Here is a 13,734-nt window from a genome sequence, read left to right as displayed (position 1 = left end):
AAAAAAAAAAATCCAAATAAAAAGCCAAATATTTTGATGAATTTTTTTGCAAATGTGGTTCGGCTTGAGATGCGATAACCGCGGGAGTGTATAGAGGTTGAATGGGCACTGTTGATAATATGAAATGTGCTCGTGCAGACCTCGCAGGTATCCTACGCTCAGCCTCACAGAGCAGCTATGATGACTCATCCTGAAGGCAGACAGTGTTCAGTCAGTCAGCCGCCTTAATGTCTCTTCTCTGCCCCTCTGTGCAAAGCGAGGGATGACTGAGCCTTGTCTGTTTTGGAGATCATTCCACTATTTAGGGCCAAGCCAAGCCTTTCTGTCACTTATCTCTCCTGTCTGTGAATGAATGGCACGTGCTGCCATGCCTGTCAGCCTGGTCAGCGCATCACCTGCTGAAACCAGTGCTGTCGGACTTTTGTGCTTCTTGCCTGAGAGCTCCCTGTCTTTTTTTTCCTGTGAGAACGCCTGCCTGCGCCAATTACTGGTGGTCGACTGGTGGAAACGAGAACATTTTAGGCTGCAGTATCCGAGGTGTGTTCGTTTTTGTGCGATGCCTGCATGCTCTTAAAATCAGGGGCGTGCAAATTTCTTACACGTCGTGAGCAATCAGTCGCTGAATTCTCCCTCTTTCAACTCCTCTGTTTCAGCCTAACAGTTATTTCAAGATAATTCAAGCTTTCAAACTACAGAACGCTGTTGTGCAGACTTTTAATATATACCTGTAAAATATTCAAATTTAAATAAAAATCATTATTGTAAAACCTTAACTTATATGCTAACAAGCTTCAGTGAAAGGGAGGAACACTAAAGAGTGCTGCTGGTTCTAAAAGATAATCAGATTTTTTCTTCATGTTTTTTTTTTTTTTTTTCCAATTATAATTATTGCACATAAGTGGTGTGTAGTTGTAGTACTAGTGTTACCCTCCAGATGAGATTTTCTTTGTCACTTTTTGAAGTGGCTTGCTGTTGAAGGTGTCATACTTGTAGTAACTTGCCGGTATTTGTGGTTACAGATACTGTACCTATAGGCCAATGAGAGCAAACCCCAGCTGTTTTGTTTTATTTTGAAAGGTGAGACGGAAACTAATGAAAGCTTTGGTGTGCACTGGTACAGGTCTCATGTCATAACATCAGATTACTTGTTGATAACTTATAAATACTTGACAGAAATTATTTATTGTGACATTTGCTAATTTGCCCATCCATTGTTTTGACTTCTATTGTTCTATTCTATTTTTTTTTAATGGTTGATATTTTTTGTGTTGTAATGTATGTCTTGCTTTTGAAATGTAACTGTACAGTCTCAAAAGAAAGAATGTAACAAGTGGGAATTTTGCATTGTATATAACTGTAATTATTTATGTTTATTCTATCATTTGTATCATATCAATGCCTTGTACAGTGTTTTTTTTTTCTTTTTTGTTTTAAAATTATTTTGTATTTTATTTTTATAAACTGGTTATAAATAAAATACTCATTCCGCATGCAGACATAATCTTGTGAAAGGCTCCTGTTTTTAATCTGCAGTGATGAACACCAGATGAAAACAATGGAATAACACCATGCTATTGTGTTAACTACTGCACTGGGCTGTCTACTTGTTTTTTTATATAAATAAACAAAACAGATTTGTAACAGTCAGACATCACAGATTAAATTTGTAGGTAAATTTAATGTCAGAAGGTGCATGCACATACTATCCAAGGAACAGATATTTGTATGTTGAAATAATATTATCAAATTAATCATGTTTACAGTACATTTAAGAAGCTTTCCTTCATTTTTAATATTTGCCATACCTGTTTTTTATTTTTATTTTCTCATTGAGCGTCTATTATTTACATTTTACATTTAACATTCATGGAAACTGTCAATATTAGAACAGTAAATACTTAACACTTGATGTGACTGTTCTCTGTCTCTGTAATGACAAAGAATAGATTCACTCTAGTATCCATACACAACTATGGGACAATTATCCCCACTAAAAAAGAAAAACCTTAGAAGTATAAAGTTTGAAACCTAACAAAGCCTCAGCCACAGCATCAGGCAGGCCAGCAGAGCAGAGCTGTCACCCTTTACCAGGCTGCACACGTGGTGGGCGTACGTCACTCGCATTACGTGCCCACGTAGACGTTGGCCACGCCCCCTTCCCCTCAGTCCTGCAGCCGCGCAGCTCCTGGCCAGAATGGCGGCTCTTTTGGAATCACTTCTGTCGAAGAAAGTGGATCTTAATACGGTCACAGACTGGTTAAAAAACCTCGAGGTAAGGCTGAAGTGATCCGGGCCCACATGAACGACACATGTGACACGCGTCTGCCTTTGTACAGCGGGTTTTATGAGATGACACAGCTCACAACAGAGTGTAAACAAAACTTTTAGCTGCTGAGCTAGCGGGCTAATGTAGCCTGGATGGTATGGGCTCCAGACGAGACGCTTCCCACCAGTCAGGAGAAGATTTAGCGTTAAGAAAGACTACAAAATGACCATTGGTGTTTGCATCTGCTACTATTTTCTATTTTTAAGAGGGATGTGTGGTTTAGCAGATGTTAGCCAGCGCATTGTTAGCAAGGTCATCTGGCTATTTTCTGCAGAAATGTCCAGAAGAAGCGAAGCTAAATATCAGATGACCTAATTTACATTGTCTTTTGTACATCATGGATTAAAAAGGGTTGGTCATCTGTGTAATTACAGCTTTATAAACCCCTCACGAGTCACAATTCATTTTCTTACAATGATGTCTCTTTTCAACAGGAGCCTGACAAGCTGTCACTCGGTAAAACTGGGCTGACTGTTCACAAACAGGAATTTGTGCCTTTTCTGTTAAACTTCCTGAGGGACCAGAGCAGTCAGGCGCTAACCCATGGCCCCGCCACGCCAGCCAAGACCCCCGGCCGCGCCAGGCCTGCCGCACAGACACAAGGCTTCATGGACAAGAGGGGCTGCAGGTCTGCTGCTGGTGGTGGTGGTGGAGCTGCTGGTTCACGGAGTGCCAGTCGGATCCAGCTGTTTTCTCCGGCCACATCTGTGTCACCTGGTACAGAATCAGGTGTAGCCGGTCAGTCAGAGTCCCACTGTCTGAGCGGGGTCAGCGCCTTCAGCAGCCCCTCCTTCCCCACCACCACATGGAGCCCTGCCTCCAGGCCCTCAGGCTCCGAGCGCCGGTCCGGCCAGAGGATCAGTCTGGGAGACTACATGGTTTCTCCTCCAGATCTCCACAACAGCCCCAATCTCCAGTCGCAGAAGGCCCGCAAGAGGAGTGGTGGTGGCATGGCCGGACAGGGAAGGCGTGGAGGACATCACAGTGATGAGAATGGACGATGGGACAGTGGGGGTAGAAGATCAGGTAGAGGAGGAGGAGGGTACAGTAAGATAAACGAGCATGTTTCACCTCCATCTGTGGAGCAACTCAACTTGAGCAACATGGACGATTTCCCTCCTGTTGGTTCATCGCCGGTTTCACCAGTGTGAGTCTTCACAACCTTTAACAAGAGCAAACGTCCACACTGATGCACCCGTTTATTTTCATATGTGTGTGTAATGGCTTCACACTCTCCTTCAGGGCGTCCAAACCATCCAGAAGAATCAACCCGACACCGGTCAGTGCAGAGCGACCGCACTCTAAACCAAAGACCTGCTTCACCTCCACCCCATTCAGGAAGCCCTCGAGCCCGCCATCAGGGGTAGAGGCATTTCTGGGGTCGACGACAGCGGGCAGTCCTCTGAGCCTGCAGGAAGAGAGGGAATTACTTAAGAGGGAGAAGTAAGTGAACATGCAGAAAGTAGAGAAGAAAAGGTGACAGGAACAAGTTAATTTGTACTTTGGCCTTTGCAGTTCTAAAAGCAGAAGTACTGCTTTCTATTCAGCATGTTAACAGTAGTAATTAGCTGTATTCTTCAGGTATGGAGTTATAGAAATGTATCCTAACTTTGTAATACATATTTTATACACTCATTATGACATTGATATGTTTTTATATTTTTTACAGGTGTCTTATATTGTGTTGTTTCTTTATTTTCTCATCATTATTAATAACAATCTGTGCAGTTTTTGGCTCACTTTCAGCATCACCTGCTCTCCACCTCAGTTGATCTCTGCTGTTTCACTGTTTTCAGGACGAAGCGTGCCCAGCAGGCCGGCTCTCCTCTGACCTCCTCTCTGGACCCTTGCACCCCTACCAAGTTGGGGCTTAGAACCGGGTCTAAAGTTACACCTGAGCTGCAGGCATCTAGTCCCGAACCATTCAAAGTCACCTTCTCTTTGGAACTGGATCTGCTGGCAGAGTTGTATTGCACCTGTATTTCTGGTAAATGGCCACAAGGCGTCATAATTGTGCCATTTGGAAATAACTAGAGTAAAAGTTGAATTAATTGTACTTTATTTGGGTATCTTAAAGAAATAAGCTTACATAATAAAACATTAATCTTAAAATAAAGACATTTGCAGAGCGTCAAGGAAAAATAAACAACAAAAAATAAATTATTAAGAAGTCAGACCTAAAATATAACGAGATCTTTTTGAAGTAAACCTGTTCTTAGAATAAATACACTCTTTATTTTCAAGAAACATTAATATGACAGTGAAATTTTGTTTGTTTCTTTTTTCTTGTCTTACAGAAAACCTAGTGCCAAACATTTTCCTGGAGCTTTTCTTTGTGATGCAGTTGCTAACGTCTCGGTCCCCTCACCCTCATGATGAAGATGATGAACAGGGCAGTTTGTGTTCTGTGACCTCAGGTGTGTCATTTTATTTCACTGCAGTCCTATAACTCAAATATATTTTATTTCTTTTTTTTTCTTTTTGAACTGAAATGAGTCACTTTTTTATATTCTCAGATACACTTGAGAGGTGTTATTTAAGACAAGTACACAACTGTGTATACTTTGCTGTGAAGGTTCTGGAGAATCAGTTTCAGTGAGTTTATTCATTTCTTGCCTCACCACTTTTCATCAGTTATCTTATAATAACTAACAACAATCTCACTCGTTTTTTTTTTTGCCTATTAATTAAGTGTCCTCTTTTGTCATATATAAGGTTGGTGGCTAACTTGGACAAGTGCACATTGCGTCTGCTGGCAGAGAACGAGAGGATAGCGTCTTTCTCTCCAGATCTCAGGGATCGTCTCACTCAAGCCCAGGACAGAAGCACAGCCAGGGTAATTATCTTGCACTTTATTATTTTACTCGAGTGTTAAGTGTTTTTATTTCCTGTAGTGTTACTGAATAAATTTAAATAGGTCTCACTACTCTATTTTGGATTCTATGTGTATTTTATCATAGGTGTATTGTTTTATTATTATTTAATAAAGGTATTGAGCTTGAAATTAGTTTACTGTTTGTTATTAGAAATCTTATTCATATTATCCATACTGTACTTATTGGGTCGATATTTTTTACATCTTTTTTTTCCCTTCTCTGTTCCAGCTTTCTCCATCAGTTTCCACTTTCATCCACTCAGTCGCGTTCCGTCCCGCTACGGACAACAGGTCCAACTTTGGCAGTGACAAGGCCTTCCACACCTTTAAAAAACAGAGGTATGTCACAGCTTCTTCTCACAACAGACTGAGCACAGGCTGATCATAACTTGAACTCATGTATCTGATATTTTTGCCCCTTTTCTCAGAGATATTTTCTACGAGATTCTGCGAGAATGGGAGGACTTTCACTCGGAACCAGGGTGGAATTTTGATGCCGCTGTAGGGAGTAGGATAAGGCACGACCAATGATTTACTTGTTGTTATTAGCTTGTATCTAGTATCTACTTATTATATAGTTATCTTTTAAACTTTTCTGATCTGCTTTTGCATATATTCATGTATTGTTCCATGTTCTTTTTCTAGAGGAATGATGAGTCAACTGACTTCTGCAGGAAACCATTCCCATTTTGCTCGTTTGTTCCTAAAGCAGCTTGTTCAGGTAGACTGTATGATATAATACACCCTAATAATATTGATATTTAAGAATATGATTAAGAAAAGCCCAGCAGTATTCTTATATGAATTTCCTTCCCTTCAGCATGTACTTCTTTTTAATTTTTTTTATAGATGTGTAAAGGTCCCCGTATGAATAACTCCCCCAACGATACCCCTGACACTGACCTGCTAGGCATGCTGGGAGCTGACAGCTTGGGGCGGCTGAAACGTCTTGAAGAGCGTCTCATTCAGCCTCATGGAGTTGTTGGTCCCTGTCCTCCCCCCTCCTTCCCTGGACACCAGGAGTTCTTCAGAGACTTCCTGCAGACAGCCAGCTGGTAAGAATATGTCAAGGCAAATACCATCAGCAACACATTGTTGGGCATTAGAATTAAAAAAAAGACACAGAACTGGTTATAAGATCATATCATTATGTATTCATATCATTTTTTAATCAGTGGTCAAAAACTGCATGGAGACATATACAGCTCATTATGGGGGTCATTTTTCATTTGGCATGTGCCCTTTTTCAGTCCATATTAAACATTTTGACTTGTTTTCTGTGATGTAACTTGTTTTACAAATTGTCTCCCAGCTGCCAGCTGAACCAGCACCTGCAGGACAGCCTGTGTCAGCAGCTCCTCCAGCTGGACGAGGTGTCCATCCTGAGCCCGCCTGCCCCACTCGGTGAGGGAGAGGAGGAGGGAGACGGGGACATGGAGCAGCAGGTATATGACTAGAGTCAGACAAATAGATGTTACTAAGATGCCAAGTGTCGCCGAATTTCCCATGGTAGGCAAAAGATTTCAGTGTGGTGGTCTGTGAAATTACAAACATGCCAGATTTAGAGAATAACAGACTGTCTGATGTGCTGTTAATTATTACATAACCCTCTTCATTTGTCTCCATTAGGATGAGAAGCAGCGCTTCACCTCAGTGCTGCTCCTCGCTCGTCTCCTGGCTAAGTTCCTTGGATTTATTTCTTTTCTTCCCTACCAAACATCTGAGAGACCATCCAGGGAGATTCAGGAGGCTGCGATAGCTCTGCGCAGCAAGGTGAGGAGAAACTAATTAATGTTTATGATGTAGTGAAGTAATTAATTGAAGCCTGTTTCAAATAGAGCAGGCACGAGCGAATCTATAAAGATTATTTTCCTCTCATAGGGTAAATTAAATCTCATCAAAGAAATGAAGCTGTTTTTTTCCCACAGACGTTTTCTGCAAGGGCATTTAATTACAACAGAAAAATCTTTTCTTCTCTTGGTCCTTCAGAGCGTCCCAGTGCTGGATGTGTGCGCTGTGCTAAACAGCAGTATGAAAAGGAGGCGCACCATCCTGACTGTCCCCTGGCTTGTGGAGTTCCTCTCCATGTTGGACTTTGTGGGTCCTCTGCTGCTCTGCTACAGGACTGCGTTAGGGACGCTGCTTCTGCTGTACAGGTAAAAAACAAACAAACCATAAAACATTTCTAAAACTAATAAAAGTCTTAAATAAATATTTAGCAACAAACAGATGAGAAACTTTTAGTTTTTGTTGATGCTTGCCCTTCTTGGAAAGTTATTTAAAATTTACTTTTGTGTACTTTTGTATAGGAGGATGCTGTTGGGCAGATGTGGAGAAATGTGTTACCAGAACAAACTGCTGATGGTGTCTGTGTTGGGTTGGCTTTTCCAGGTGAGACACAAAGTCAATAGTAGAATATGGTTGAATGGTGTTAGAAACCTTTTTTCATTTAACATTTGATTTAATTTAACTGTAATTAAACTAGTTGTGTTTAACTCATGTAGATCCCTGTGATTCCTGAGGACATTTTCTTCACCAATGAGTTCACTGATGTGGCGAAGCTCGAGGAAAGCAACACAAGTGCTACCGGACTTGTAAGTAAAATCCATCCTAGTAGATTTTTGTTTGTATTTAATGCCATGTCAATTACACTGATGGTTTACTTGTTATTTTCAGGACTGCATTCTCCTGGTGGATCAGCAGCTTCTCTATACATGCTGTCCATTTCTTGGTGAGTGTTATTGTTTCAAGAATTACCAGCAGAATTTTAAATGTATGTACATTTGTATCGGTGTTCTCTTGTTAAAGTTTTGGACTGATGTTTGTTTGTTTGTTTGTTTGGTTTCATTGCTGCAGGTGAGTTTCGTAAGCTCCTTGCTGCCTTTGTGTCTGGAAGCACAGCCAAAAGCGGAGGAATTATCCGCAAGATCACTCCCACCTCTGCTGAGCTCAGGGACACACCGGCCGCCAACAGGTCGCAGCAGAAACTACAGGTGAGTAAACAGGGGAGGCTGTAAACAGAAACTCAATAAATTGCCTGTTTGCGCGTATTAAAGCCAATCGCTCTAATGTGACAGATGGACCTGGAGCAAGCCTTCTTTCACAACCAGCCTCCGTCGCTGCGTCGCACTGTGGAGTTTGTAGCCGAAAGAATTGGATCCAACGGCGTCAAGCATATGAAGTTAGTATCACAGAGCTGGATGGAGGGGGGGGGGGGGGGCCTGAGGATTTAGTGATTTCCAAGTCATGAATTTCTAAATCAACTGTATCTTTCTCTGTTTTTTTATTTTACCTTGAGCAACCTTCCACTAAATTACCTTCATAGAATTGAAAAGGACTGTCAGAGTAGCAGGTAATCAGCCTGCAACTCTGGTTGGTTGCCTACCTAAGAGGCTAGTAACTGTTCAACAGTGCACATTTACCAGCATTCAGGTGGCGGCCTATGTGAATTAAACTCCCTGTGTAGCTGTATTTCAAAGACTCGGGTGTTATGCATTTGTTTTTTGTTTTTTTAAGTCTGTGCATGTGTGTTTGTGTGATTTTTCAACAGGGCGACGTTAGTGAGCGAGCTGGTGGAGAGAGGGGAGAAGATGTTGAGAGACGGACTGGAGCTGCCAAACTCAAATCCTTCAAAACTGAATGACTCCATCTGTGCTCAGCTATGTGATGCAGGATTAGAGGCTTTGGCAAGAGCCACAAGGTGCGGCAACCTCTTTTAACAAGCAGCGAGCAAACCTTGAATTGGCCACATGAAAGTTGGAACAGGATTTTATTTACTTGACTGACTGATTTGATGTAAAATATTGTGTCCCACTTCTTTTCTCTCCGGTAATCCCAGTCTTTTGTGATTTGCAGATTTTGTTGTGAGAAGAGTCCTGAAGCCATAAGGATCCTGCTTCCTGACGAGACCTCGCCTGCTGTGAGTCCTTTTTAGATCATGTAACAAATATTTAAGATGATGTAATGTAAAAAAAAAACTGTTATCAAAGCCTGTGTAACAAGTGTGACAGGGATTAGGTTACACCAAGAACACCAAGTCTGGAAATACAGGAAAAAAAACACACTTTACAAACAGGTGGATTGTTTCCATGTATTTGACTCGCTATGTCTCTGCAGGTCCTGACCACGTCTGAGAACATCACCAAACGTCTTGCAACAGAAAAAGCCTGCAGCTGGCTCTCAGCCAACATTACAGGTGTCTAGTCAAAGCACCACACCTGCCTATTTGCATGTGTTTATCCTGTTAAAAGCTTTTGTTTCACACTCCGAATGTATTCCACCTTTTTTCCAACACATTTTCTGACTTTATACTTGAGTCTTTAATTTCTTATTCCTTCCAGTTGCTTGAGATATGCATGCAGAAAAGGTATCTTATAATTTGAAGACGGATATACTGTAAAAATCTGATAAACTGTGTGTGTCCAGCAAGTATCCTGTAGGGAGCCACTGGTCAAACTTCTTTTTCTTCCAATTCAGATCTTGACTCAGGATATCTGCTGATAGCAAAAAGCAATCCGATACCATTGCTCTCTTTCTCCCCTGCTCTGCTTTGGACTCATTATCCAACAGGAACACGAGGTCGGGGGATTGCTCCGGTCTGCCGCGACTGATAACAGGAACACTGAATTTTATAACAGCACTGACAAAAAAGATTTTTGCAGGCCCATTTAATGGTGACTTCGGTTTTTGTACTCACTAGGTACGGATATATGATGTGTACTGTAACATCAGGGACCCCGGCTCAGATTCAAGTACTTGACCCTCAAACTCTGTGAAATCGACTGAACCAAAACATGGACGCAGATTGCTATTTAAAAAATAGTGACATAACAACGACTAACGACTTTGACTGTCCCGTCCATGCACAGCTGTGAATATACAACCACAGCAGGTATACTCCACACAAAGAAATTCAATTTATGGAATGACTTCTATAAATATTCATATTTTTAGTCGGGGACAGCGTGAACCAATCACACCTAAAGTTCTCAGTGCTGCTGGGATGAGATCATGGCACAGCATATCATTTCCAATGTCGATGCAAAAAGAGAGAAACCAGCGCTGTGATTAAAAGACCCCACAAAGCGCCCCCCGCCCCCCCATCATCTAAAATGTCCTTTCTGTTCTCTTCATCACCCAGCGCTCATCAGGCGAGAGTGGAAGAGCAGATACGATCGCGTGATGAAGGCTCTGGGTAGTCCAGCGGCTCCAGACGTGGTGGAGTTAGTCACCCAGGAGCAGCCGACCACTCCCAAGAGAAAACAAGGAAGTGAGAGAGTGATGTCCTGCCCTGCGCATTGCAGCCACAGCGCCTCGCTGCCCTCAGACATCCTCATCGAGCTGAAGGTACATTTGCAGAAGAGGATTTTTTTTTTTTTAAAGGGATAGTTCACCCAAAATTCAAATTTCACTCATTGTCTACCCACCCTCATGTCGACTAAGGGCTGGGAGAAGTTTCAGAGTCCTCCGTGCCTTCTCTGAGTTACAGCGGGGCTCCGCGCAGCACTGCATGTCCATATGACGGTTGCGAACGGAGCTCACTTTTCTTCGTCCAAAAAGACACACCAAAAAACATCCAAATACCTCCATAATGCTCGTCTGTAATGTCCCTCTTGTATTGTAGCCCCAACATGAGAAATTGTTCCGAAAAAAATTAAATAAGTAGGCTATATGTTTTAAGCTTGTTTGTAGCGGAAGCTCCCAGTGTTGCTCTGCCGGAATCTTGCGCGATTTGCGGAGCGGTGAACTGGGTGTCAATGTAAATCGCGCGAGATTTGGATGGACCAGGAAGAGCAGTGCTGGGAGCTTCTGCTACAAACAAGCTTAAAACATACTTATTTAATTTGAATTTTGGGTGAACTATCCCTTTAAAGATATTATTTTCTCTTTGAGTTTATTTGACAATTTAGCATTTTGCCACTGATCATCCTCCTCCAAATGTTGGAGAGGAAATTCACCGTTACTCCCCACTGAGGCGAAAGTTATAGATTTCTGTGTCAAGTTCTGCTTGAATGTTTTTTTTAATGTAGGAGTTGTTGAGCATCGCAGTGGGCCCCAGGACTGATGAGGAGCTGCCAACTGGCTCTCAGCTCCAAACGCTGCTACAGAGAGTGGGAGACACACTGGCCTGTAGAAAGGTACACGAGACGACGCACAAGTGCAGCAACAGAACAGCGCACATCTAACTGGTTTTTTCCAATAATAATCACACTTGGTTCTTTTCCTTCTTCACTTTAGTTTTTAACTGTGGTGTCGGAGCAGATGCTGCTGACCTCCACTGTCCTGCTGGCCTGCAAACTGGGTAAGAGTCAAAGGTTTTAACGACCAACTCTTAATTACAGGAAAACAGTCACTTTCTGATGTGTTAAAATGTAAATTGGATAATTCGCTTCATAATCAGTCTTATTTGTTATTTAAATTGCCCTGCGCCGTGTGAAATGGAAGCAAGCTGATGTAGTGTGCCGTGTAACAGACCCGAGTGCCTGTTGTGTTTATCCGCCCAGTGTCTGCAGAGCTGCCGGTGCTGTCTCCGTCAGGGTGCAGTGGAGGTGGCGAGGTTACTGTGGGTCCTGGTTCAGGGTCAGAGCCTCCTGTCAGATCGGTGCTGGAGCAGCTTGCTGAGCTGTGGGAGAGAGACTGCTGCTCCTCTGCCCCCCTCCACTTGCTCTTCACCCCACTCACTGTCACTGCTGTGCTGAAGGCCAGCGACACTGAGGTATTTCAACTGATATCAAAGTAGTAATGATGCTAATGCAACTTCTTTGGTTCATAGACATACATTACATACAGATGTCAAATTGAGCAAAACACCTGAAACATGAGATTTTATACTTTTAAAAGGTGATTTTCAATGACTGACTGTGGTATTTGATGTGATGTGAAGGATGCTTTTGTGTCTTTTAGTGGAGCAGCTACCTGTTCCTGGTTAGAAAGCTGGTTGACAGAGGAATCCTGGGCGAGGAAGAGGTCATGTCTCATTGGAAGAAGCTAACAAGCTCTGCCTTGCCAGCGGTGAGTGGTTCACTGCTTTTATCGTGGTGCATTTCTTAGGAAGTCTCTCTTTTACTCAATGCTTTGACTTCTTTGACCCCCTTTCCACTCTCCCTCGCTCACCTTGTTCTCTAATTTCTGTCTCATTTCAGCGGCTGATAGAGAAATTTCAGCTGCAGTCACAGAGTATTAAACCCACCTTGCCCCTGGCTGAGTTACCAAGTCACATGGACATGCTGCAGGTCTCGCATCAGACAGTGGAGGGCGCTACGTGACAATGATAACGCCGCCAAACGTCCCGCAGCATCTTCTGTGTGTGATCACCGCAGTGTTTTTAGTCACATCTGTCAGTGTGTTGTTCAAGGGGGGAGACAGTTCTGGGTGACTTCACGTTGTTGACCATTTTTCCAGTTGCTGTTTGTGCACAGCGCATCAAAGCTGTTCCACCTGTCAGCCTCTGCACAGACTCTGCAGGCTTCAGATTTTTTGTTCTTTACCTGCCTTTCATGGATCCCTTCTGCTCTTTTGTTTGGGTGCTGGTTAGAACCAGAAAGCCCTGCCAGTCAGTGGTGGTAGCTGGGGACCACATCATCTCTTAGCTTTAGATCCATGTTACTTTTCTGTAAGCAAACCTGGGCATACAATTGCATCCGAAGGGACATACTTGTAGATCAAGCACTTCAAACACTCAAGACCAAAGCAGATTATTAGTAAAGACAGGAAAAAGGTGCCCGGGATCTTTTTCAGCTGAGAGTGTAAACTGAGTTTCCCTTTTGTCACACAAAGGCAGTGGCTCAATAAAATCTGCAAATGCTGAATAATTTTAATTCTGACACATTCAACCAACCCAGCCAGGTTTAATGGGCATTGCACCAGACAGTCTCTAAACATGGATTGAAAAATACATTTTCTTTCTTGTTAGTTTTTAGACCCATCAGAAAAGATAAATTGTCTTTATTTTAGTATAGCACTTTCACAAACTGCCTACGACCGCCACTACTAGTGAATTGCATGTTTATTTCATGAGTGCAAAACTGCATTTGTGATTATTTTTGTTCATGTTGAATGAGCATCAAATAATTCTCTGCTGCTTTTAAATTGAAATATTTTTATGTTGCCACAAGAACTGAAAATATAATAATAAAGATGTATTCTGGTTTATGTGTTTGTTGTGTGTTGTCATCAGTGGTGGAAGACGTTCTCGCATCCTTTGAGTGGAAGTACTGATGGTTAAACTGTGTCATGTATCACAAAAGTACTTGTCAGTATTATACTTGATTAGATTCTTAATAGTGATGGATGTGTGAGCAGCATTTTACAGAGGACGATAATTACTACATTTGTCAGATAAATGAGCTGGAGTGCAGAGATTATATTTTCCACTTAAAACTTGAGGACTGAATCTGTCCAGACACATAAAGTGGAAATTCTCAATTACATTACAAATTTATTCTTCAAGAATGTGAGTGAATGTTCCTAGTGGCTAGAAAATCCTGTCTGAGTGAAATTGAGGACTGGTGCAGCCTTGAATCTGAAATTTCTA

General features: G+C 42.2%; 1 protein-coding gene across 1 annotated transcript; it reads left to right on the top strand.

Annotated features, from left to right (window-relative positions):
* Positions 1-2,120: 2,120 nt before the first annotated feature.
* Positions 2,121-13,352, top strand: cdan1 (codanin 1). The gene is made up of 28 exons (XM_085766944.1): positions 2,121-2,272; positions 2,761-3,473; positions 3,569-3,769; positions 4,123-4,313; positions 4,624-4,743; positions 4,843-4,921; positions 5,042-5,162; positions 5,431-5,540; positions 5,630-5,719; positions 5,847-5,922; positions 6,051-6,256; positions 6,514-6,646; positions 6,831-6,974; positions 7,191-7,357; positions 7,511-7,592; positions 7,706-7,795; positions 7,878-7,932; positions 8,058-8,194; positions 8,279-8,382; positions 8,752-8,901; positions 9,057-9,120; positions 9,318-9,396; positions 10,342-10,547; positions 11,231-11,338; positions 11,439-11,502; positions 11,705-11,916; positions 12,105-12,212; positions 12,344-13,352. The coding sequence occupies exons 1-28, from the start codon at positions 2,195-2,197 to the stop codon at positions 12,464-12,466; spliced, it is 4,011 nt and encodes a 1,336-aa protein (XP_085623070.1). The 5' UTR covers positions 2,121-2,194; the 3' UTR covers positions 12,467-13,352.
* Positions 13,353-13,734: the final 382 nt, after the last annotated feature.

The sequence above is a fragment of the Trachurus japonicus genome, chromosome 22, assembly GCF_045865225.1.
Source record: "Trachurus japonicus isolate A0001 chromosome 22, Traja_1.0".
NCBI classification, from domain to species: domain Eukaryota; kingdom Metazoa; phylum Chordata; class Actinopteri; order Carangiformes; family Carangidae; genus Trachurus; species Trachurus japonicus.
The sequence above is the reverse complement of the archived record's forward strand: the minus strand, read 5'-3'. Positions and strand labels throughout refer to the sequence as shown.